The sequence below is a fragment of the Arachis hypogaea genome, chromosome 16 (genome assembly GCF_003086295.3).
Source record: "Arachis hypogaea cultivar Tifrunner chromosome 16, arahy.Tifrunner.gnm2.J5K5, whole genome shotgun sequence".
Taxonomy (NCBI): domain Eukaryota; kingdom Viridiplantae; phylum Streptophyta; class Magnoliopsida; order Fabales; family Fabaceae; genus Arachis; species Arachis hypogaea.
Genome location: NC_092051.1, coordinates 21,459,366 through 21,485,819, shown reverse-complemented (window position 1 = coordinate 21,485,819; position 26,454 = coordinate 21,459,366). Strand labels below are relative to the sequence as shown.

General features: G+C 34.1%; 4 protein-coding genes across 4 annotated transcripts; 1 reads left to right on the top strand and 3 right to left on the bottom strand.

Moving 5' to 3' along the window:
• Window positions 1-2,778: 2,778 nt before the first annotated feature.
• Window positions 2,779-6,696, bottom strand: LOC112758392 (protein ABIL1). The gene is made up of 9 exons (XM_025807062.3): window positions 5,691-6,696; window positions 5,452-5,534; window positions 4,897-5,047; window positions 4,714-4,813; window positions 4,502-4,594; window positions 4,323-4,410; window positions 4,177-4,229; window positions 3,962-4,065; window positions 2,779-3,302 (listed from the first exon to the last, which is right to left on the bottom strand). Exons 1-9 carry the CDS (start codon window positions 5,958-5,960, stop codon window positions 3,144-3,146), a joined length of 1,101 nt encoding a protein of 366 aa, XP_025662847.1. The 5' UTR covers window positions 5,961-6,696; the 3' UTR covers window positions 2,779-3,143.
• Window positions 6,603-8,595, top strand: LOC112758393 (uncharacterized). The gene is made up of 2 exons (XM_025807063.3): window positions 6,603-7,409; window positions 7,829-8,595. Exons 1-2 carry the CDS (start codon window positions 7,066-7,068, stop codon window positions 8,232-8,234), a joined length of 750 nt encoding a protein of 249 aa, XP_025662848.1. The 5' UTR covers window positions 6,603-7,065; the 3' UTR covers window positions 8,235-8,595.
• Window positions 8,596-8,834: 239 nt separating this feature from the next.
• Window positions 8,835-9,793, bottom strand: LOC112758908 (hevamine-A-like). The gene has a single exon (XM_025807700.3). The coding sequence runs from the start codon at window positions 9,723-9,725 to the stop codon at window positions 8,835-8,837; it is 891 nt and encodes a 296-aa protein (XP_025663485.1). The 5' UTR covers window positions 9,726-9,793.
• A 636-nt stretch (window positions 9,794-10,429) lies between these two features.
• Window positions 10,430-11,487, bottom strand: LOC112758909 (germin-like protein subfamily 1 member 7). The gene is made up of 2 exons (XM_025807701.3): window positions 11,238-11,487; window positions 10,430-11,143 (listed from the first exon to the last, which is right to left on the bottom strand). The coding sequence occupies exons 1-2, from the start codon at window positions 11,353-11,355 to the stop codon at window positions 10,608-10,610; spliced, it is 654 nt and encodes a 217-aa protein (XP_025663486.1). The 5' UTR covers window positions 11,356-11,487; the 3' UTR covers window positions 10,430-10,607.
• Between the last annotated feature and the right edge of the window lie 14,967 nt (window positions 11,488-26,454).

Sequence of the window (26,454 nt, the reverse complement as noted above, 5' to 3'; positions counted from 1 at the left end):
ATTCTAGTGATGCAAGTTGATTTACAATAAATAACAATTAATTAATTATATTTACTGATATGATAAAATAAAAGATCATTAACTAATTATATAAAATTGGCATCTCAATTGATCAAATTTATAAAATTACATATAATATTATATTTTGTTAGACCATATGAGTGTACTAATAATCATCCAAAAAAAATGAATATACTAATTATCAAAAAAGAGAAAGGAACATTCGAATATGACTTGTTTTTTGGCCTTTGACAGCCGAGTATGACTAAGCAAAAATGTTTTAATTTTTGTTCCTCTAAGGAAACAGTCCAACGGTCTAAAATAGGATATTTATGTAAATATTAATTTTTTAAAATGTCATTATATAAAATATGACAACTGCAGAGGTCTTTAATTAAATGATAAAAAATTCGACAACAAAACACAAATAGGCGTCAAAAGTTATGGGTGCATGCAGCAACCCATTGGCCAGCGGCAAACCCTTAAATGGAGCTCAGTACCGCGACGGATTAGTCTTTGACCTGTCGGGTTGGGGGATACCGTGGGAAACCAAAAAAAAAAAAAAAAAAAAAAAAAAAAAAAAAAAGTGTAGGCTATAACTTACCATTTATTGGAAGGTAAGTCATTCAGTTGTGTATACTCAGGTTGAGAACTTAGCAAGAGCATTACATAGGTTTCAGATTCTGTAGATTTTGCTTATGTAACTGCCCACCAACATCTTGACCCTTGAACATCCATTACAATTCAGAAGGATAGACTCATCACCTACTTTAGTTTTCTTTTCGCTACGTACCAAGTGAATGCTCATTATAACTAATGTAACATCAACCATCATCTTTCAGAAGTCTCCATTGCAAAAATTTCGACTCAGATAATTGTTATTTGTTAACTCTGCTTGGATCATTACCGCAGTAATAAATTAATAAAATAAAATCAAAGAAATAAAAAGAAGAGTTCACACTCACATGCAGAGTGAGAAAGTACATAACATACAAAGTAGGCATAAAAAAAGAAGTAACAAAAAAAAAAAAAGAACAAAATAAGAGAGACTCACAAAACATAATTTTTACTCTCTCTTCATATTTCTGTATATTTTCTAAGAGTGTTGACAGGTACAGGTAATCCAATTACCTTGTCAGAATAGACCCGATATAATTATATTAGTTACGTATTCAATGGATAATTGGGTGAAATTGGATCAGACCGGATTAAACTCGACCTTATTTGGTTCGAGTATTAGTTCTGATTTATAAAATATGGATACTTCGTTGAGTTGCCATGTCAGCGTGTTGAACACATTTCGGACACAACGCACATAAACACTCATTTGACACGCGTGTCTTCTGTATCCAAACGTGTCCTGTTCAAAAAAATAAAAAAAAATACGGTCCGGACACGCAAAAGTTAAACTTTAGTGATTTTTAGGCTTTACAAAAGTAAAACGGTAAAACCTAAGTCCCTAACTTTTTCCTTTCCACCGTTCCACCCTCTTTGGCTCCACACCCACTCACCCTCTCTTTGTCACTACCGGTCTACCATCACCTCTGGTTGTCGTCGCCGTATAAGTATTAGTCGTCAATCTCCACAACTCTGGTCGTCGTCGCTACTTCTGCCGTGCTCGTCGTCATTGCTCGCTGTTCACCGGTGCTCGCTGCCTGTTCATCGCCTCTCCAGTTGTCGTCTTTCTACTCCATTCCAAGTGAGAGAATGTTTCTCCATGGTTTAATCTTTGAGTCTGTATATGTTTCTCCATGGTTTAATTCTTGATTCTGTATACCCTTCTTTAATCACTTTATATGAATATCTAAGATCAAATAAACAAGTCTACAAAAATTGGACACAGAAATGAAGCACTTGTCAACTCTGTATAGCTGAGAGAACTAAAATAATTGATGAAAAGGATAAATACTCAACGATGAATTAAGTAATTGGAACTTATTTTCGTGATCTATTGATGAAGATATCAACCATATATGATAGAGAAATAATATGACTTTAGATAACTTTTTTCTGTGTACATGTGATATACAAAACTCTTACTATCTCTATTAAGATATAGGAGTTTAGAATTTTATCTTTTGAATACCTATACACTTTAGGACGAAATGCATATCATATGGTTGTTTTTGAAAATACTTATTAGTTTAATATTAATGAATATATTATATTATTAATATATGCGTGTCGTCCTCGTGTTCGACAATTTTTTAGAATTCGCGTGTCGCCGTGTCGCGTGTCGTGTCGTGTCCCGTATCGGTGTCTGTGCTTCATATGTTCTGAAATTGCGAAACCGAAACTAACTCGATTATCCAATTAGGTTTATATTAATTTTTAAAAAATAAAATATATATATATATTCTATTCTCCTCTAATCTTAATTTATAATATTTATTTAAGTATAACTTTGATGATGTATTGTTTTTTATTTATCTTTTTATTATTATATATTATTTGCATAAAATTTTTTTATTTTCGATATATATTTTTAAAATTTTATTTTTATTATTTGAACCGATCCAACCCAAATTTAATCGGTTTGAATTGGTTCGGATTCGTATATGAAAAATCTTAGATTCGAACCAATTCAGACTAAGCGATTTGGTTTTTATTCTTTCCTAAATTCAAACCAACCAACCCAACCCGTGTCGCTTCTTATATTTTCAATATGTACGAGAATAAGGCAATAAGCACCTAAAGAAAAACCTCTCAAGTTGCTAGTCCCATGTTATCCTAGGAGGTTTATTTTTTATATATAGCCATATAGGTATACACACAAACTGAAGAAAAGTTAAAATTAATTTCTTTCATTATTAATACATGTGTACTAAATGTATTGGTGGTACATGTATTGACACAACAGTGAAACAGCAGAAACATCCTGTTTCAGCGCTCTGTAGTTCACAATTCACATTTCACGTGTATATGTCTTGTTAATCTAGTTCTACACTAAACATTATGTAAACTTAGCTAGCATAACATTCTGACCAAGTAATTATAGGCATTTAGGAGAGGCATGGTTACAGCAAAGACACTTGTGCATATGCTTATATTATAGAACTTCATTAACTCCTCTTTCATCCCAAAAAGAGAAAAGCAAAATCTATCCATGATATGGATAAGATTGCATTTTCCTTGAGAGGTATTCATGAGATGGATCCAGTCTTCAATTTAGGCATCTTCTGCTTGACAAAGAAGGCGGATAGCACGCTTTTGCTGCGATTGGGAACTTGGAGCGTCTCCGGCTGATTTCGAATGTCAAATGACCTGAAACCTGTCGTGGGTTTGGAACCCTCAAATGCATCCTGCAGATATAAACTATCACAACTTCATCATATAACTCCAATGCATCTCACAATATTTTCCCAGTCTAACAGAATTACATAAAATGGAAAAAAGAAGTTTCTTTTGTTTTTGCCATTAGAATAAATTATGCATCTCACTTTGATAAGTCATCCACTAGTATGTTGGGATCATATCCATTTACAACATAAATATAATGAGTAAGAAGCAGAGATTTAGCATAACTATCCGTATGAGATATAGTAGATAAGCAACCATACAGCAGCTTTAAATGTATATGGCCATCACACCACCAACCTGCTTTTGCAGATAAAGTTCACAGCACGCAAAAGCCATGAAAATTGCCCTCAACTATCATTTTATTTCCAAAATTCACACTTTTTGAACATATCATAAGTAACTTATCAACTGAAGCAATGACCTTAATCCCTAAAAGTCATAGAATGTCTTATCCTAGAAAAGTAAACAACTAAGGAACCTTAAACCATTAGTCAAGTACTCAGTTATCAATCCAAACTGCAGCACAAGATTTTTATCCTAGAGCTTATAAAACAACAATGCATGAAGATCAACAACTTCTAGAAAACACTCAAGAAAATAGCAAAACATGGTTCAAAGTACACAAACGACATTCGCATTTCCTGAAGAATAATAACATTACCCTGCCCATGACACCTGTAGTCTGGATGGCTGTAGTATAATTAGGAATTCCATTTGGTAATTGAGTTTGTGCTGCAGGTTTCATCCGTGTACTCTCTTCATTGTCTACATGTAATTCAGAATCATAAGGAGCTATTATTTCCACAGGACAGGAGAAAAAAAAATCAGATACCCTAATCAAGCGATCTATACAATATTCAGAGCTCCTAAGGATACCTAAAAGGTGAAAAACTCCAGATGTCTTGGCAGAAAAATTTGGGTCCTTCGTTCTGCAAAAGCAGATGACATAAAAGTGGAAACATGTAAGGAAACACTCTATAAACTAAGCAAAAGTAGCTGTCAACCATGGACCGCGGTCTTACTTTGCTGAAGCATGGGATGTCCGTTTTTTCAAGGTAGACTTAGTTTCTGATGCTAAATGCCATGAAAGGGTCTTTGCCACAGGGGTACCTACATACAATGGTACACCATCAGATGAATACTATGATTCCCGCTTGCCATTAAACTTCATGAGGAGAGGGGGAAGGGTGGGGGACCACACCTGAAGATTGAAGACGATTTCTGGTTTGAATTTGATTTTGTCTTGCATCCATCTTGTTGCGTGGACTGAAATGTACCTTTCTATTGACATGATCTAGCTTACATTGTAAATGAAGGGAAACAAAAAAGAGAGAATCATAAGTAAAAGAAAAATTTAAAGATCTTCCGTGTGAACAATTACTTCTAGCAGAAAAGAAAAGTGGTAAATCCTACTCGGCAAAATATAGTGTTTATGGTGTCTAGGAATGAAAGCCAACAACTGCTGTTGCCGTAGACCTTCCTTGTCGGTGTAAATTTTGCATGTAAGAAGTCTCTACACATAACCAAATAAATCACATAAATTCCAATTGAAAGTGGTTTAATTTGTTTGAACAAGATATCTAAAAAATGTGTTACCTGATTCAGAGTAGATATCTTCAAGTCCATGGTTGAGACATCCAATGTTTGCTGGTCAAGAAGGTCAGTTAACTTGTAAGCAACGGTTCCAAGATGATCAACGGCATTCACAAGGGCTCTTACAGCATAATCTTTCAAGTTATCAAGCACCCTGATGGATAAGTAAAATATGCCTCAGGATAAGTTCACGCAGTAGCTTAACTTGAAACAACCAACCCTACTGTCGCTACTAATACAGATTCACTCTATATCCTATTAAGGATGGCAGGATCCCATGATATCGACATTATCGAGTCAGACCAGTTTTAAACAATGTTCTTTACGTGTTCACTTGCAGAGCAATTCGAAGTTTATTACTTTGTTATTAGACTTTTAGTGATCTTTTTATTGATTTTATTAATACTTTCATTTATTGAATGCTAAATTCATAAAATGTTAGGCATAACAATTCACAACTTGGCGAAAACTAACTAGCAGAGTACTAATTGTTGCAGGTAACTAACCATTCAGAATAAAAATATAGTATTGATCAAATTAGCATACATAGATACTTACATTTGTTTGTGATCACTATTGAGATAAGACTTTTCACAGTATTCGGCAGCAGAATAAAGTTGCGGCCTCAGGTTCTTCAGTTCCTGAAATCACCACAATTATATTATGAGGGTCAGCACTCAGAACTGCATCTCAAATTGAAAACTTGAGAGAGAGTGAAAATTATGACAGATAAGGACTCTCAATGGTGTGAAATAGAGAGAAAGATAGATCTGGTGAGGCATGAGTATGAGGACAACCTGCAAGGCGAAGACGAAGTTCTTGCTTCGCTCCATTGACACTTCGTCGAATGTGGTGGCCCTCTGCTGCTCCATCACCATGATTATGATTATGCGTCCTAAGCTCAGCTCAAACAACTCATAAGAATACGATTGTTTGATTGATGCGATGAAATTGAAATGAAGAAAGAATCTAAGTAAGGAAGAAGGAGTCAGTGAGTCACTCGCAAGGGAAGGAATATTAGCTTTCTTAGTTGTAACGACAGCGAGCATTTCATTGCAAAAAGACATCTCTGCCCCTTATTTAGATGGCGACTGCACTTCTGCTCTTGAGATTGACCCTTGTTTTACCTTTACACCAAATCTTCTCCCCTTTCTTACTCCTTACTTCAAATAATAATAATACCTTATGTTATTGAACGATATTGAGAATTGATCCATTGTGGCATTGTCCCAAGGAGAAGGACATGCACGCTACTAAACAATAGTATTTTTATTCTCATAATCTCTCCCAACTCAGTAGGTAAAGGATTAATCCATCGCGGTACTGAGTTCTATTTAAGAATTTGTCATTTACCAATAAATTGCTGCATGCACAAGCCAACTAGTAAACTAACTACTAGACCAACCAATTTGATTTATGGTATTTTAATTTAATCCAGCTAGAACAATCGCTTCATTTGTATTTTGTGGGTACAACTTTCATCAAGGTAAGGTGTACCCACCACTCAGGGTCTCCTTTTTTTTTTCTTAGGATATGGGCTAAGATGGCCTAGGCCTAAGCCCAAAATGATATTATTCTACTCCGGTAACAAAAAAACATGTGACTGATTGCATTATTACCCGTAAAATATTCAATTATTTCTAATAAAATTCTTGTAAAAGGCTAATTAAATTAAAACCTATAAATTTGAAGGGGGAAAATGTATTTGAGAAGAAGATAGGAAAATCCGTAAAAAAAGAACAAAAAAAAAAAAAAAAGAAGACAGCATACGCCCCAAAAGAATCTAAGTTGTCCTCAGTCATCACCAGTAATTATTCAGATGATGTTCTTTTCTTGTTATGTCTATCCCGTTGTCTTTGTCTCTGTCGTTATCTTGGCGCTCTGATAAAACGAGGGGAGAAAGGGGTAAAATCATAATCCAACCAATCACATATTTTCCCTCTTGATTTACTTTGATAATTCCGATTATCCACAACCTCACAAGCATCAAAGATAACACAAACACAATCTTATTCGCGCCAATAATGTTCACGTCCCTCCTTCATCGATTCTCCCCTCACTATAATTTCCCCACAGAAATTCAAATAAAAATAATGACATTTTCTCGCTTAATTTTCGTTTGAACTCATTGTCTCCGCTGGGAAAAAAAAATCATTCTAAGCTTTGTCGTCCATGACCATGGCACTCGTTATCCATTCCTCCGAAATGTTCATTGCCCCCAAATTTCCGTGTAATCCGAATCCAAACCCTATCAAATTCCACAGCTTTAAGCCCGTGGCAGTTAGGTCAAGTGCAAGAGGATTAAAAGCTTGTTGTGAAGTGAAGGATTGTGCGGTTTTGGAATTGGAACAGAATTTGAGGTTGTACGGTGAGTTCTCGGGTGCTGTGAAGTTGGGGAGGAAAGAAGAAGAGGAGGAAAAGCAGAAGTACTACGTGAATATGGGATATGCCATCCGAACTCTGAGGGAAGATTTTCCCCAAATCTTCTTCAAGGAACCTAGCTTCGATGTCTACAGGTGATTTCCCTTTAGCTTTTGCTCCCTGATTTTGCATTTTATAGTGGTTGGTTTTATGGAAGGTAAGATTTGTATTGACCGGAAAGATAGGTAGTTAGTTGTGCTTTCTAATTCTAGAAAGTTCAGTTTGTTATTTCTGTTAAACTCGTAAACTCTGCTCTGATTCAATTATTGAAAGTTGATCATTTATTGAAATTCTCTCATAACATTGCATTGAAACATATCACGTCTTTGTTAGTCGGATTATCATCTGCAAATATCACGCTCTAGATTTCCAACCTTGGACGTGAAGTGTGTGTGTTATAGTGCTAGAGGTTTCATATTGCTTGAAGATGTAGTCTTGATAACTTTTGTAACTAATCAGTTATCATTACGTGATCTTTGATATGTTATGCTAAATTTGCCATGACTTCTTGCAGGGATGATATTGTATTTAAAGATCCTTTGAATACCTTTGTTGGCATCCAGAAATACAAATCGCTGTTGTGGGCATTACGATTTCATGGCAGAATATTTTTCCGAGCTTTGTCGATTGACGTAATCAGTGTGTGGCAGCCTGTTGAGAATGTGATCATGGTTCGGTGGAGTGTTCACGGGATTCTGCGAATTCCATGGGAGAGTCGTGGTAGGTTTGATGGGACCTCTGAGTACAAACTTGACAGGAAAGGCAAGATTTATGAGCACCGGGTTGACAACATTGCTCCAAATACACCTCATCATAAATTTAGAGTGCTAAGAGTGGAAGAATTGATTCAATCCATTGGCTGCCCCTCAACCCCAAAACCAACTTATTTTGAAACATCGTCATCTACAAATAGAACTTGATGTTGCTCAAGTTCTTCAGTTTTGGTGTAATGTTGTAGACTGATGTTTATGTAAATATAGAGATAGATATTTGGCATATCAAAGATAAGATTTGTCTTTTGCAGTATCTGGATACATGGTGTGCTCAAGTCTATTGGCTCCACGACAGGATGTTTGTTGGATGCTGTAATTAGTAGAGTTAGAAAAGCCTTGTATAGTAGTAAGTTTGTAAAATGCTATTGCAGGATCTCCCCTCTTGTATCTATAGATTCGATAAGCAAATTTTGTAGCTGTGTTAGCAGTTAAGTTTATTAAATATGTGAACAATTAGGAAAATATTTTGTGCCAATTAGGTTTTAGATAATCTAATATTCATTTTACACGTGCGATTTGCTGCTTCATTTAACTGTTATTTTCTACTTATCAGTATCAAAGCTATGAAATGGAGATACTTACCGGCATATGCAAGGTTATGTGTTGAAAACAACTGCTAGTATATTCAATACAAATATATGTACAAACATACATATCAACATACGTGCCTCCAAAAACAGAAAACTATGTTAACAGAGAGGTCCATCATGGATTCAAATCTAACATAACCATAAGTATTTAAGAATTCTAGACTTGGCCATTTATGGATGAACTATATCCAGTTTGATCATCGTAGTACTTGGACCACAACATGACACCCCCATACTTTGTGGCACCCTTAATTACCGGAAGTACTTCTGATGTCAGGTTACTTGGCGAAATGAAGCCGCTTCCAGCTGCCTGTGGTGCTGCTGGGAGGCCTAAGAATATTTTAGTGGCAGGTACTTGTGTAGTCCATTGCTTCCATGCATTCTCAAGATTGGCAATGCCTCCAGAAGAGTACTGACATGGAGGATTGTTGTAGAACTGAATCCAAACATAGTCGAAAAGACCGGTCTGAAGGGCATTTCCAAGCCATGCATCAGGGAAAGGACATTGAGGTGCTGCAGTCAAGTAAACCTTCTTGCCTTTGTTGTTGTATCCTGAAAGATACCTTGCAAGCTCATCCCAATGTTGGTTTGTTCCTCCTTCAATGTCAAAGTCAATGCCATCCAAAACAGCCTCGCCTAGTGGACGTGTCGATGACTGTCCTCCCAAGAAGTTATTCCAAAGGAAAGTGGCAAGTTGCCTAGCATCCTCTGTTGATGCAAGGGTGTAGCCTCCAGGTCCTCCTCCAATTGAAAGCAAAACTCTGATGCCTTTGGCTTGACACTGCTTTATGTCGGTGCTTAAATTCGCGCAGCCATTGTTGCTGTATGGATCACAATGGCCTGCAAGGTTTAGCCTGGGAATTCGTCCATTGCCAAAACTGTAAAGAAAAGCAATGTTCACATACTCATAGTTTCCTGTGGCACAAGTTTCTGCCAAGGTACCTTCATTTCCATTCTGACCCCAATAAATGGAAATTCCCCCAGCATCAGATCCCACTGTTAGGATGAATATCACCATTGAGAAAATTGGTATATAAGTTGTTGCCATGGTACGTGGTTTGATTGCTCTCTTTTGAAGTGTTAAAGCTTGTTTTAGATAGTAGTGCAATGTTACTTGTCTACGTTAATGTTATGCTTATATAGCTTAAATTTTCCAATTTTCTTTGACAGTAACAATGTTTGGTTATGCAAATAATGAGCGTGCCTTAATGCGGTGGAATTGTAAATTTTGTTTCACACGATTGTTTGAGTCTTAACAAAGTAAAATCAGCTAGAACATTGCCTTGTCTATTGTTTAATTGTTTTACTTTACAACGTACGCCATCGGAAGGGCCTGAAGTAGATAAATTTTAAGGGACTACTAGTGTGTCATATGTGTGTGTGTGTAGTTTAGATAGTATGTAGTTTATATGATTTATCCTGAATTTTGTTGGTGAGGAATCTTGAAAGAGGATATTTTAAAATCTGAAATCTGCATTGCTCTGGTCAACGTCCACAGTATTTCAGTGTCATAAAAAATGATCTTGAATGTCCTTATGATAATATAAATATAGGTATTAGACGAGAATGTATATAAAGAAAACCAAGAGAAATCACGCATATATCTATTTTACAAGCAATGATGGATGAGTAATTTATTGTGTTTCGGCTTCATAGAGAGTGCTATATATGGCAACGCTCTTGATTAATTAACTAGAACATTAACAAGATATACAAGAGAGGGAGCATTAATAATAATAACTTTTCACCAACTAAACTCAAAACATTAATTTATTGAAGCAAAAGTTAAATCAAATACAACAAATTTGGTATACATGACGCTCGTGCGTTTTATTTATTATTATATATGAATTGCCCGAACCAAAATAATATATCGTACAAATAGAATGAAATGATGGTGATTCACTTTATCAAATTAGTTAATATCGTATCAGAACTGTTTTTCAAGGTAGTTGATTACTTTTTTATCCACTTGAAAAGCTTTAGTCAAAACTTCAGGAGAAATAGGTGGAGTGGATCCAAAAACAGCATTTGCAATTGTGATAACACCTGGATTCTGACTGCTAAGACCAGAAATAGCAACAGCGTTGCCATAACCCACGTTGAATTGGAAATGAATGAGACCAATTGGGAACACAAACACATCACCCTTGTTGAGCACTTTAGTAAAAAGACGGTTGGTGTTGTTTTGATTGGAAGTGACAAATCCAACAAAGAGAGTGCCTTCAACAACAGTCAAAATCTCTGTGGCTCGAGGGTGAGTGTGAGGAGGGATTAAACCCTTAGGTGCAAAATCTAGGCGAGCAAGTGATATGCCGAGTGTGTTAAGTCCGGGTAGTTCGTTAACACTGACAGGAGTCACGTTTGAGCCAAGTTTGTTGACAACATTCCCAGGATCTACATGCTTGAAGAAATCTTCAGCTACTACAACTTTAGGGTCTTTGCAAAAGTTTCCATTCACAAATACTGCAAAATAAGAAATTAAGAAGAATTAATTATAACGATGCTTAACCATATATATTGAAAGGAGTTTGATACTTGAGTATGTAATGATATATACCAGCATTTTGGGTGTCATTGAGAGCCACACAGAAATCTTGCAGTGGACTGGGATCATAGGCTGATGCAAAAGAGGATGCCAAAGCCAACAAACCAACAAGGAAGTAGATTGCTTTCATTTTGTGCCTCTTGATATACCTTTAAATTGATGCTATGTATGTAATTGCTAATCTCTTATGAATGATGCTATGTATGTAATTGCTTAATTAGTTGTGGTGAGACTTGATGAATTTGTTGAATGGGAAGCTTGCTATTTAAAGGGAGGAGTCATTGAATTGGCCTGCAAATTAACGTTGTTGCATCTAATAATTGCTGAACCATTCTATACCAACTATGTATGTGCTTGTTCAAAGAATATATTAAACTTGTCACGTTAGCTCCAAAAAAAAAATGAACAATTGATCAATTATTTTTCAAATTGCTTGTCTTAGGACTTGGTCTCAGTTATTGAGACTTGGTAGCTGAAATTTACAATGCCTTTTAGAACAAGTAAATACATCATATTATATTTCTTGGTTGCCTCTCTTCCAAGTTTATCTATTAATTGACCAAACATGTAGTTTATACTATTTATATATTATAATATGAAAATTTCCTAAAGCAGCAGTTGGGGAAAAAGGGATATAGTCATAAGGAAAAGAAAGAGACCATTTCAGATTCACACATGATGTCCCCAAATTGGAACAAATGGCAATCCAAAATTGTGAACTGATTTGTTGCTTTTTTAACTAATTTGACAGTAAAATATTATCCCCATAATATTGTGTGAGCTCGCTTAGGGCCTTATTAATTCCTTCTGGAGAAAGATATTCGTATTATTTTAACTACAAGTTGTGGCCTCAGCTATACACAGTTATAAATTTTTTTTATTTATATTATTTAAATATAATATTTATGAAAATATATAATTTGTAGTGTTATACACAACATTTTATATCCCGGATACAGTATTTAAAAACTAGTTAAAGGCACATTTCGGAGACACTGCACCAAAAATATGATACATAAAGTTAAAAAACGGCAAATCGTATATCGAAAATATGCTCAAAAATCAATTCTGGGCACAGTATCTAGAATATATGTATTATTGTAACAATTGAACTATAATGTTACGTATTCGTATGATTAATTAAATATCTAATTTGAAAAAAAAAAAATTTAAATTTTTAATTAAAAAATAATAATTTAAAATTTTAAAATTATCTAAGATATGTGCGAAACTTTATTATACATCGATGTAATGTTTTGTACAATATTTAGTTGATTTGATTTTAATTTAAATTAACCATTTAATTTAATCAAATAAAAATAAATATACTTATATTATTATACTTGTACGATTATTTATGAGCACTGCCAAATTAATTTTAAAAACTAACATTAATAGATTAAGTTATGTGTGTATAAAAAAATTGGCTACATTCTATGGACATGATTTAATCTAATAATGTGACCTTTTATATTGGTATATGATAAGATAGTATATATATGATATAAAATTAATTTAATAATATCACAAAATAATATTAAGAAGGTAATAGTTTTATTAAAAATAGTATTTTTTAATTATCAAATATTCATCCAATATTTGTACTCATAGTCAATTATTTTATTAAAATTAATGTGGCAGTACTCATACGAATATAATAATACAAGTATATTTATTTTTATTAGATTAAATTAAATTATTAATTTAAATTATAATTATCTAAATTTTAAATTAAATATTTTATAATTTTATAATTTAAAATTATTTGAATAAAATTAAATGAAATAAAAAATAAAAATCAAACTAACTTAACACTGTCCAAAATATTATATCAACGTATAAAAGGTTTTTGCACATATTTTAGATAATTTTAAATTGTTAATTTTTTAATTAAAAATTTAAATCGTTAATTTTTTTCAAATCGAATATTTAATTAACTATATAAATACAATAATACGAATACATAATATTATAGTTAAATTGTTACAATAATACATGTATCTCGGGTATTGTGCTTAAAATTTGTTTATGAGCATATCTCAGGCAAGTATGCAGTACCCGATTTGCCATTTTGTAGTATTCCAGTTGCACTCGAAATGTGCTTTTAACTTTATGTATCAACAGTGTATTCGAGATGTGTCTTTAACTAGTTTTAGACATTGTACTCGAAATATGAGATGTTGTGCATGTAGGTAAAGAATAAAGCTCTACATTTAAACAAAATACTTCACCAAGTATAACTAAGTTGTTATAACAACTTTTCAAATCACGCGCTTCTTTCTCCTTCTCCTTCTCCTTTCCCGTTTTCTTCTCCTTCTCCTTCATTGTTCTCTGTTTCCTTTTCCTCCTCCTTCTCCTTCTTCTTCTTTTTCTTCTTCCAAATTCGCACACGCAGGTTCTTCTTCAATGTTGTGTCTTCTTCTTCTGCTTCGTTATCGTCATCACCAATAATACCAACATTTTGTGAACATCTTTATTAGTTTTGATTTTCTCTGCTATCATCATTAAATAATTTCGGTTCATTTCTTAATTTATTTTGGTTCATTTGTGTGTTAATTGAGGTTCACTTGATGCTGCTGATAAGTATTGACCAAATTTTTTATTCTTTAAATAATTTCGGTTTATTTCTTAGTTTAATTGAGATTTATTTGGATGCATAAATAAATTCGATGTGTTTTTGTTAATGATTGAGTCTGTTTTTAGCAAAAAAGAATGAAATTATTTATTATCACTTTATTCAATTGTTATAGATTTTATTCTATTCCATTCAATTTGTCTTAAAAGTCATTCTAACCATTGGGGCAAATTATTCATCGACAACACACCTGAACTGCAAATGAACCGAAAATATTATTAAAGCAAAACTATTATTGTATAATACCAAATGAACCGAATATTTGTCCATTATATAAATTCAAATTCAGAAATACCTACATCTAGAATAAACTGAAAATATTATCAAAGCGAAATCACTTTATAATACTAAATGAACCGAACAATATTCATTATATAAATTCAAATTCAATTCAAAATGTTAGTTTTTGTTAGCAAAATATTGGTGTTATTGGTGATTATGATAACGAAAAAAAAGAAGAACCTACGTACACGAATTTGAAAGAAGGAGGAGGAGGAAGAGGAGGAGGAGAAATAGAAGAAGAAGACGAAGACTAAGAAATTGCGTTATTAAAACGCGCATATGATACATGCTGGTGTGAGAAAGTGGTTTTTGTTAAGTTTGGGCCAACTTGATTAGACTTAAATACAAAAATGCTTGGATGTGTAGTTGGGCTGATAGGTATAGGTTAAATTACTCTGCAGATCCCTATAGTTTCACCAAATTTTCAATTAGGTCCCTATACTTTTTTTTTTCAATTGGATCCCTATACGTTATTTTTTTTTAATTTAGTTCCTACCGTGATAAATTTGTTTAAAATAATAGAATATTCTATTAAAAATGAAATATTCTCCTAATTGAGTTACAGTACTTAATTGAGATCTCCACCATTTTTTTAAAATACCAATAATATCCTTTTCATTTTGTTCCCCAAATTATAGAACCTGACCAACCCTAACTTAGTTTCCTATACTTCGAATTGGGTTTCTCCTCCGTCGCACTCTGCTACCGTCTTTCGAGGCGTTGTCCTTGTCCGTCGCTAGGTGGTCATCATCCGTCTGCGTCATCCTCGGGTGCTCTGATCCGCTCGTCTGCCTTGCCCATTGTATCGCCTCGCCACGAATCGCCTTGGCACACTGCTGTTCGACTTCGTCTTGCTTCCTGGATTAGCTCTGCAACAACGTGTGGCTACTAAGACAGAAGAAAAAATATTGGAGTTACTATTTCTTCGATGGAGTGAGCATCATAAAAAACTAAACAATTTTATAAGGTCTATGAACTTCATAACTAAAATAGATTTATTCTCAGCAAACACCAATGAAATTGCAAGGTAGTTTAAGTCACCAGGGCTAGCTAGAGAATGTGCACATGACCTGTTTGCGTATTTGTGAAAGACACCTAACTGGTTTGGAGTTAGATTCTGAGTGCACAGAAAATCAAGGTAATCTTGTGGCTTGATATCATAGACTAAACTTGGGTCTAGTACTTTTGTGGGGTTAATGTGACTGGCACCATGATCATAAGGACTTAAAGGCTTTTCAGCATTTGATGCATCTTTCAAAGGCTTCATGGTGTTGTCAACAACATAAGCTGTTGTCATCAGTGCAAATTTATGGCTGCTGGACTCCATTGAGGATGCTTAGCCTTAATCAATGCAGCTACACCACTCACATGAGGGCTTGACATTGAGGTTCCAGAAACTATGCTGAACTTCACCCTCCTTTGATCTATTGCCAACCCTAATGGACCAACATCTTCACTCCAAGCTATTGTGATAATAGTATGCACAAGATCCAATCTATCATGATTGGCTCTTGTGCAAGTGGGAGATTGTTGGGAATAAGTAGTATGACCACAATCCAATCAATCACGTGTTAAATAATTTGTTATTGTTATTATATTAAAATATTAATATAATAAGATCCTTGATTAAATTTATACATTTATCATTGTGATAGTGATCATAATATTGAGAGATAAATCTTTTATAATTTAATCTAAATTGTTCTTGGTCATAGGATTATTAAAAAGGACATTAATAATCCGGAAAGATCAATATATATATAATGGTCTTCATTGGATGAAGATTAATAGATCTCATTTATTAAATTATATATATAGATTGTGCATATAGAGATATGACCATTGAACTGACTCACTCTGAGAATTCCTAATGGTTATAATTACCGCATATTTGTCAATAGGATATTCTCAAGATGAATATAATAATAGAATTTCCTTTGACCTGCGACTATCATAGTAATTAACAATGTATTTATTATACTTTGATTCTGGACACCTAATACCATAGGGTGCTAGTTGAATGGATATTGGGTATGATTTAAATACTTGTAGAATTAATGATTAGTCAATAAGGAATCTGTCAACTCTTGGTAAAGAGTTTGAGCTCTATGATTATAATGACTGAGATGAATAAAACCTTGGCCAAGGTGATTGAATAAATGAAGAAATGAGTTTCTTAAATCATTCATAGTTCATTATAATAATGGTAACAAGTTAGAGTTTGACAATTAAACCATACTCTAAGGGTTAACCAAGAGCTGGAAAGATGGAAGAAATTATACTTTATTCTTCTAAGGTTCTTAGTAAAAATATATTACTTCATACTATTGGGTCGTTAAGGAGTGTTGCAAGACGCCAACCTTGATTAGTAAATTTAGTATGACTAATTTACTACCCGCTTAGTATTGAACCTATGGGGTCACACACTAACGAGTGTTCTAATTCTATAGCAAAGATTAGAACACTCATTAGTGTATGACCCCATAGGTTCAATACTAAGCGGGTAGTAAATTAGTCATACTAAATTTACTAATCAAGGTTGGCGTCTAGCAACACTCCTTAACGACCCAATAGTATGAAGTAATATATTTTTACTAAGAACCTTAGAAGAACAAAGTATAATTCCTTCCATCTTTCCAACTCTTGGTTAACCCTTAGAGTATGGTTTAATTGTCAAACTCTAACTTGTTACCATTATTATAATGAACTGTGAATGACTTAAGAAACTCATTTCTTCATTCATTCAATCACCTTGGCCAAGGTTTTATTCATCTCAGTCATTATAATCATAGAGCTCAAACTCTTTACCAAGAGTTGACGGATTCCTTATTGACTAATCATTAATTCTACAAGTATTTAAATCATACCCAATATCCATTCAACTAGCACCCTATGGTATTAGGTGTCCGGAATCAAAGTATAATAAATACATTATTAATTACTATGACAGTCGCAGGTCAAAGAAAACTCTATTACTATATTCATCTTGAAAATATCCTATTGACAAATATGCGGTAATTATAATCATTAGGAATTCTCAGAGTGAGTCAGTTCAATGGTCATATCTCTATATGCACCATCTATATATATAATTTGATAAATGAGATCTATTAATCTTCATCCAATGAAGACCATTATATATATATTGATCTTTTCGGATTATTAATGTCTGATAAACCACTATTTTATGGTTTATCTTGTGCTAATTTGAGTAGTTTTTATCAATTTTTTGCTCACTTATTCATATAAATTGCATGGTTTTGTATTTTCCTTCCTAATTCTGTGCTATGATTAAAAACATGTTTCTTTGGCCTTAAAATTGTTAATTATTAATCCTCTCTTATTACCATTCGATGCCGTGATCTGTGCGTTAAGTGTTTTCAGGCTTTATAGGGCAGGAATGGCTTAGAGGATAGAAAGAAAGCTTGCAAAAATGGAAGGAACACAGGAAATAAAGGAGACAACCAGCGAGGATCGACGCGTGCGCGTACCTGACGTGTACGCGTAAATTGGAGTTTGCACGACGATGCGTGCGCGTACCTGACGCGTACGCGTGACTAGCGCAGAAGACAATCGATGCGTATGCGTGACAAGGAATTTCGCCAAACGATGCCCACGCGTGACTGACGCGTACACGTGACATGCGCTATCTGCAGAAATCGCAGAAAACGTTGGGGGCAATTTTGGGCTGAGTTTGGACCCAGTTTTTGGCCAAAAAACGCAGACTAAAGCCAGGGGACAAGCAGAGACTCAGGGGAATTGATTCATTCATCAATTTCACACAATCTTAGGTTTTAGATGTAGTTTCTAGAGAGAGAGACTCTCTCCTCTCTCTAGGTTAGGATTTTAGGATTAGCTTTACTTAATTTCAGATTTCTACTTGTTTTAATTTAGTTTCTCTTCTACTCTTATTAGTTCTAGAACTTCAGTATCTATTCCTCTTGTTGATTTATTTATTTTCCCAATTTAGCTTTATGAATTCTAATGTTAGACTTGATTTCCTATTTAATGCAATTTGAGGTATTTCAGATTTATGATTGTTCTATGTTATTGATGCTTTCACTTGGTTGTTTTGAATTTTACATTCCTTATTAGTTTCCTATGTTTCTATGTTTTGCCTTCCAAGTGTTTGATAGAATGCTTGGGAGAATTTTAATTTAACTTTTTACATTCTTAGCTTGAATTGATTAATTGGAGATGCTTGAGTTATCAAACTCCTTTGTTGATTGTCAATTGAAATTTGCTGGTTGATTTGGATACCTCTAAAGCTAGTCCTTCCTTTGGAGTTGATTAGGACTTGAGGAATCAAATTGATTAGTCTACTTGACTTTCTTTTATTTAGTAAGGGTTAACTAAGTGGGAGCAATAAATAATTCTCATCACAATTGATAAGGATAACTAGGATAGGACGTCTAATTTTCATACCTTGCCAAGAGCTTTCCTTAATTATCAACTTACCTTCTTGCAATTTACATTCCTTGTTCAACCTTTCAAAAACCAAAAAATATACTTTTCCATAACCAATAATAAACCATACTTCCCTGCAATTCCTTAAGAGATGACCCAAGGTTTAAATACTTCGGTTATTATTTTTATTGGGTTTGCTTTAGTGACAAACAAGTTTTTGTACGAAAGAATTCTTTGTTGGTTTAGAAACTATACTTACAACGAGAACTTATTTGTGAATTTCTTTACTAGCAAAAAATCCGTTCGTCAATGTCCTTTTTAATAATCCTATGACCAAGAACAATTTAGATTAAATTATAAAAGATTTATCTCTCAATATTATGATCACTATCACAATGATAAATCTATAAATTTAATCAAGAACTTTATTATATTAACATTTTAATATAATAACAATAACAAATTATTTGACACATGATTGATTAAATTGTGGTCATACTACTTATTCTCAACACAAGCAGCAAGAATGTTCACACCAGGAGCAACCAAATCTGGCTTCAAAGGAAATTAGGCTCTCTTAATGAAGATGCTGCTACTAAAGGTGAAGGCCTAATCCCTAACCTTGTTCCAAGAAATGAAAAAGTTGCAGTGGCATTTTTGTTTGTTAAGACATAATTTTTGAGATCTTTACCATCTTTCTTCTCCATATGTTTCAGTGTTGGTGAGAATCATTTCAACCCTACCTAAATTTTTCACCACATGACCCATTTGCTCTCTTGGACTAATCCCTCTCTCACAAATCGCTATCTTCCCTTTAGGTAGACATAAGAATTTTTCTTTGATCATTTTTGGCTTTTCTTTCATTGAATGTGGCATGCATTTTTTGAGGACTAAAACAGAGCCTCCAATATACTATTTGCTTAAAAAGCCCTTTGAGGAAGATATATATGCAAGAGTTTTTCATTTTGAATTTCTGAATTTTGTTTGAATTGATTTCTGAATTTTTGCCTGTTATGAATTTTGTTGAATTTTGTGCGGATTATGAATTTTGTTGAATGTTGATTGTTATTGCTGTGATGATGTTGGTTTATGAGGGTTCTTTTTCATTTTTTTTTATGTAGTGATGGAAATTTGAATTTTACTATAGGTTTGTCCAAAAAAAAATTGAGAAGAAGGGAAAATGTTGAAAAAGAGAAATATATGAGAAATCAGAAGTTTGAACCAACAGGGGTATATAAGTAATTTTATAATTTATTAATTTTTTTTTTACATTTAACGTTAAGAGGGACTAAATTGAAAAAAAATTAACGTATAGGGATCCAATTGAAAAGAAAAAAAAGTATAGGAACTTAATTGAAAATTCAGTAAAATTATAGGGACCTGCAGAATAATTAACCCATAGGTAAATACACTACAGATTACACATTTTCATAAATATTATATTTAAATAATGTACATTAAAAAAAATACCCATGATTACAATAACAAACCTTACAACGACAATAATTTTGTCCTTTTTTTTAATTGCAAAGACAAAATTTTCCACTTGGAGTTTTCCTTTTTTTATAAGCTTTTTTTTGTTTATAAAAAACGGGACTAAAACCCAAAAAAACTACACATAAATAACTCTAAAAAAAGAAGTATCAATGACGTCTGCCATGAAATAAAAAAGAAATAGCAAAAAGTAAACTAAAAAAAAGGTGGCATCCTAACTGCAGATTATGACCTTGTGCCGTTAGTCGATCAACACAAGCATTTGCTTTCCTGAATTTATGATAAATTTTTCAAGCGGTAAACTTATGATATCTGGAATGAATCGCAATAACAAAAAATTTAGCAAAATAAAAATTAGCAATATTTCTCACACAAAATTTCATAGCAACTTTTGAATCCACCTCGATACTTAAGTTAAGAATACTAAGGTTGATAGCCAAATTCAATCCAAGAAGAATTTTTCCATAGTTCAATTTGAGTAACAGAGAAAGTACCCAAATTAGCACTTAAACATGCCAAAAACTTACCATCATAATACTTTATGATACCACAGCAAGCCGCAGTTTCTTCTTTTATGACTGAGCCATCATTAATTAATTTGAAGAATAACGAGGTAGAGGACATACATCTAATTTGTTTCTCAAAAAAGGAACCAACTCTAGTCTTGGTTCGAAAAAAAGTTCGGATTGTGCAAAATAGTAGTCTTTAGCTTGATGGAGAGTTGTCCAACAAATAGAATCTTCTTGGATAGAGTGGTCAGCCTCAAAGATAAACTTGTTCCGCTGAAACCAGAGGATATTCATTGTGCAAATAAAGATCAAGGGTCAAGGGACACCTTGGTGGTAGGATTAAGCTGATAGATTTTTCAGGAGCCATGGGTAAAGAGGCTTACTGAAAAAAGTATCCATACGCAATGAATTATCTATGCTCTTCCATGTCTCATGTGTGACTTTACATTCTCGGAGGATATGGAGGACAGATTCAGGATAAAGACCACAAATACAACAAAGATCATATGGTGCCATTCTTCTTTGAAAACGAAGCTCATTTGTGAAAAGAGCATTGTTTGCTACTAGCCAACAAAATGCACGAAGTTGCTATGAAGCTTGCTATTTCTAGACCTTTGTGAAAAGCATAGCTATAGAGTTATCCACAGCCTCCAGATAAATTGAACAAGCTGACTTAATGGTAAAAGAACCATTAGATGAGTGTAACCAAGCAACTTGGTCCTCTCCCATACCACGCTCCGATGGTTTAATTGCAGTCAAGATAGGAACTCAGTCTTCATCTAGAAAATTACCAAGGAGATTAAAATTCCAACTTGAGCCAGACACATATTCCAGCACCTTTGCCCTCCATCCTATTTTCTATAAGAAATTTAGGGACAAGATTAGCTAGTCTCTACACACCAGGTATCCAATGATTAGTCCACATGTTCACCTAATTTCCAGCACCCAATCTCCAAATGAGATTTTGCCCAAAATTTGTCCAAACCTAGTAGATATATTTTCATATATTAGAACAAGATTAAGGCTTGTTAATGATCAAAGTTTGATTACTTCTGCATCTATATTTGCTCTGTAGGACTTGTACCCATAGAATATCCGAATGGTGAATCATCTTCCAAGCTAGTTTCATCATGTGAGCATTATTAAAAGCTCTGACCGGTCTTAAACCCAGTCCTCCCTGCATCTTTGGTAGACAAATTTTTCCCAAATAAGGAGACGAGGCTTCTTACCATCAGAAATTTCTCCCCATATGAAATTTCTACAAATGCCATCAATTTTGTCATAAACACTCAGCGAAATTTTCATTGTTTGCATTAAATTAGGGATGGTAGCTAGGACGGATTGCATTAAAGTAACCCTCCCTACAAGAGAAAGATTTCGAGCCTTCAAGGAGCTAATTCAGCTGGCCATTTTATCCAGAATAAATTGAAAATCTTCTTTCTTAGTCCGTGATGACACATCATCTTAAGCGATTTTTAGAGTTCTTTTTCATTAATTTTCTTAGGTTTTAATCAAATTTCTTATGTTTCTAATGAAATTCTATAAATAATCAAATATTTGGAGTTAGGAAAGTGTTGTTGTGTTTTTAGGAGTTTATGGCTCAAAATAAGCAAGAATTAAAGCTTTTATTACAAGAAAGACACAACTACAACAAAAGCGTGGCTTAAGAAACAAAAGCATGTTGTAAGAAAAAAGGAGAAATGGAACCAAAACACCTAAGGACACATGCCTGACGGCCAAGAGCACACGCCCGGCGGCCATGCTACACACTCGGTGGCCCTCTTTCCTTGCTTTCATCCTCCGGGCATCCCCCAAGATTCCAAGATATACACGCTCGACGTGTGTTCTCCCTAAAGGTGTATGTTTGGGCTTACGCCGAATGATCTCTAATACAATCTCGGACGTAAAGACAATTCCAACACTAAGCGGCAACAATTAAGGCTCAATCTTACTTATTCACATCATTAAAAGCCTTAATCACATCCAAAATATTTAAGACTCTAGAAGATTAGTTATTGATTCTTTCCAGAAACATAAGAGATTTTGTTATTAGGATTTTATTTGAATTATTGTTTTTTATTTGAAATTGAAGTCAGTAACTAGTTATCTTATCTTTTCCTTCGAAATATGATATTAGGATAGTTTGAAGTTGAATTCTATAATTAGGATATAAATAAGTGAACCTTGTTCACAGAAAGGAGACATTCCGTCCCTCAATGCAGTCTTCTTGTTTTTCTTTCATTCCACGGGTAACTAATCTTCTCTCAAAGGGTTAGGAGCTTTGTTTATGTTTTCTATGGAGTATTAATCTAAGTTTATTTTATTCTAAAGTCTTTCATTGATCTATTTCATGATTGAGTTATTTGTTCTTCATTTGGATTAGTAGCATCAGAAGGCACCCTAATTCCTTTTTGAATTCTTCTTTCATAATTGAAAAATTTGATATTTGGATTAAAGTTTGAAAACTCTTTCACATGACTCTTTGAATTCGGCTAGCAATAGTGGCTCAATCAATGTGCGACACATGCATGATTTTCAATCACTTTGATTTTGAATAAGTGATATATAATTCAAATTAGAACATCTTTTGAAAATTATGTTTTGTTCTAAGGTTTAACTGGACAGAACTAGCTTGAATATGTGACATACAATTCGACCTAAGGACTACTTTTAAGTCTTATTAGAAACTAAATAAGTTTTTGTGCTTAAACTCTTTAATTAATTAATTGACAACTATTGATCAAAGAGAAACTGAGAAACCAAGGAATTAGAAATCAGCTACTAAAGATTTGTCGTGAAAAATCTTTTCATACTTCAAAATAAGTAAACAAGGTTTAATTTTCCTAAGAGCATAAATATCTCCAAAGCCCTTGATTTTCACTATCATTATCTTCTCTCAATCAACATCCAAATTCAATGTCTCTCAAGTACTCAAGATTCCAAGCAAGATACAAGTTTTGCCTTCATCAATCTAGGTTATTTTAATCTAATTAGGTAATTAATTTGACATTTTCTTGCTCAATCCTTTAATCCTCGTGGTAACGATATCCACTTACTGTGGTATTACTTGAACGATTCGGTGCACTTGCCAGTATCTATGAGTTTTAATTTTCGCTCATCAAATTTTTAGCACTGTTGTCGGAAATTAATTGAGATTGACAACATATGCCTGATTAAATTCTAACTTAGATCTTGTTTATTCTATTTACTTTTGTTTCACTTTCAGTTCTTTATTTTCTTTTCTTCTATTCTACATTCTTTTTTTCTTCTTCTTCTCTTTTACTTTCTTTTTTTTTTATATTCTTTTAGTTCTTTATCTTGTCAAAATTATTTCTTTCTCCTCTTTATTCCATAAGGTACGTTTGATCTTTTTTATTGTTGTCTTGCATGTAAAAAGAAGGAGATCTCACACCTCCTCTCCAGTATGATCCTGAGATAGAGTTAACTCTGTTTCGATTGAGAAAGAAAGCAAGAGCCAGAAAAGAAGAAGAAGAAGAGAAAATGGCAGACGAGCAAAACAATGCAAGGAGGACTCTTGGAGACTACAACACACCCACCCCTAAAGCTATGGAGACAGCATAGTAAGGCCCATGGTTCAAGCAAATAATTTGAACTAAAGCCTTCACTCATCTAATTGGTATAGAGGGACCAATGTGGAGGTAGTCCTCAAGAGAACCAAAATATTCACATAGCAATTTGGTCATTACACACTTCATCCGCCTCAGCTTCGACAATAGGTTCAACCGCCTCAGCTTTGACAATAGGTTCATCGCCATTGGGTTTGGCCTTCTTTATATCTTGTCGAACCAATTTTTCTTTTTGGACGGACTTCTTACCCGCCATCACCGCACGTCCACTCATGTGGAGAGAAAGGGAGCAGACCTTCGATTGCTTGCACTAATTTGATCATTCGCTGCACCAAAGAGAAAGCCCTAGCAGAGCCTTAATAGGAAATCACTAGTCTTATTCCTTTTAAGAAATTCTGTTATAAAAAAATTAAAGTTTTAAAAACCAATTTATCTTTCATTTAAATAATCTTATTGATTCGGTTTTCATGTGAAATTTGACGTGTTGATGCAGGAGCATATATCTTTACGTTTGTATCGTTAATTAAAGTAATCTAGTTTAGCATATATTGTTATCTTGTACTATAATTTAGTGCCATATTGTCCAAGTCATGAAGGTTTCCCTCCCCTACTAGTATAAATATGCATATGTACCCCTTTTACTTATGAAGTAGTTAAGTTGATTGAGTTATATATTAAATAAGTTGTATGCTTATTTTTCTCTAGACTCTTTGAGAGTAAGAGGTGCATCCTTATCTTATCCAACCAAGGTGGATTCTTGGCTAATTTTACCATGGTGGGTTGTTAACCTCACCAAGATTGGTGACCCAAACGACGTCCCGGCATCAGTTTGGTATCAGAGCAAGGTCGATCATCGCCTTGTTCTGGTAAAATTTTTATTTCATTCGTGGGTATGGATCTTTAGTGCGGTGCTCTCGCTTTTGGTACGATATCAACAGTGCGGATTGTCTATTGCGGAGTTTCAGGAATATCGTTCTTTTCTCTTCTTTTGGTGCCTTTACCGTTGGTGATTATCTTAGTGCATTCTTATCATTATCATCATTGGTGCATTCCCATCATCATCGTGCATCATCATCATCATAACATCGGCTCCTAAGCATCAACCTCGTTGCATAGTAATAAAAGATGGCTCCAAAGATAGCACTACTCAAGAGATTGAAATGGAGGAGTTACGTCGTCAAGTTAAGGAGTTGTAGGAGCAACTTACAAAATATGAAGCTGCTCGAAATAACCATTGCAAGTAGAGTGATGACAGTTCTTCTAGTGAAGAGGATAATGCAAATCCCTTTCATTATTCTTCTTCGTCTGAAGATTTATCCACACAAAGAGCACGATACAACACGACTCACAAAGCTAAAGACTTAGGAATCAAAATTGATATTCCTGAGTTTGAAGGGAGACTCCAACCTGATGATTTCATCGACTGGCTTTGCACAGTGGAAAGAATGTTCGAGTTAAAAGACATTCCAGACGACAAGCGCGTGAAGCTTGTAGCAATCAAGTTGAAGAAGCATGCATAAGTATGGTGGGAGAATCTCAAGTGTCAGCGAGAAAAAGAAGGAAGAAGAAAGATCGAGACATGGGATAAAATGCGTCGTGAGCTCAAGCGCAAGTTCCTTCCTGAACATTACAGGCAAGACACCTTCATCAAATTTCATAATTTGAGACAAAAATAATTATATGTAGAAGAATATACAATAGACTCTGAAGAGTTGCTTATGAAGTGTGACATTCAAGAGCTTGAAGAACGAAAAATTGCTCGTTATCATGGAGGACTGAATATAGAAATTTCTGATATCGTTCAACTGCAACCATATTGGACCTTGGATGATGTCGTTAGGCTGTCATTAAAGATTGAAAAGCAAAGAACACAAAGGAGCAACGCTCAGTCGTCGAAAGACAAAGAAATCATCCTTGATGTTCAACAAGAAATGAAGGCAGGATCTTTTAAAAGCAACAAGGAGCGTGGATCATCAGGTAAGAAATGCTTCAAATGTCAAGGTTTTGAGCATATTACTGCTGATTGTCCAAACAAAAGGGTTATTACTCTTATCGAGAAAAGGGTTATCGAAGAACCAATCCAAGAACAAGAGGAGGAAGGTGAGGTTGCCTATGCTATTGAAGAACTTCCAGCCGATTGTGGAGAAGCTTTAGTAGTTCGTCGAAGCTTGAATACTGCAAGGATAACAGAAGATAAGAGTTGGCGACGCCACAACATCTTTCACACAAGATGTACTGTTGAAGAGAAAGTCTGCAAGGTCGTCATAGATAGCGAAAGTTGTGAGAATGTTGTTTTAAATTATATGGTAGACAAA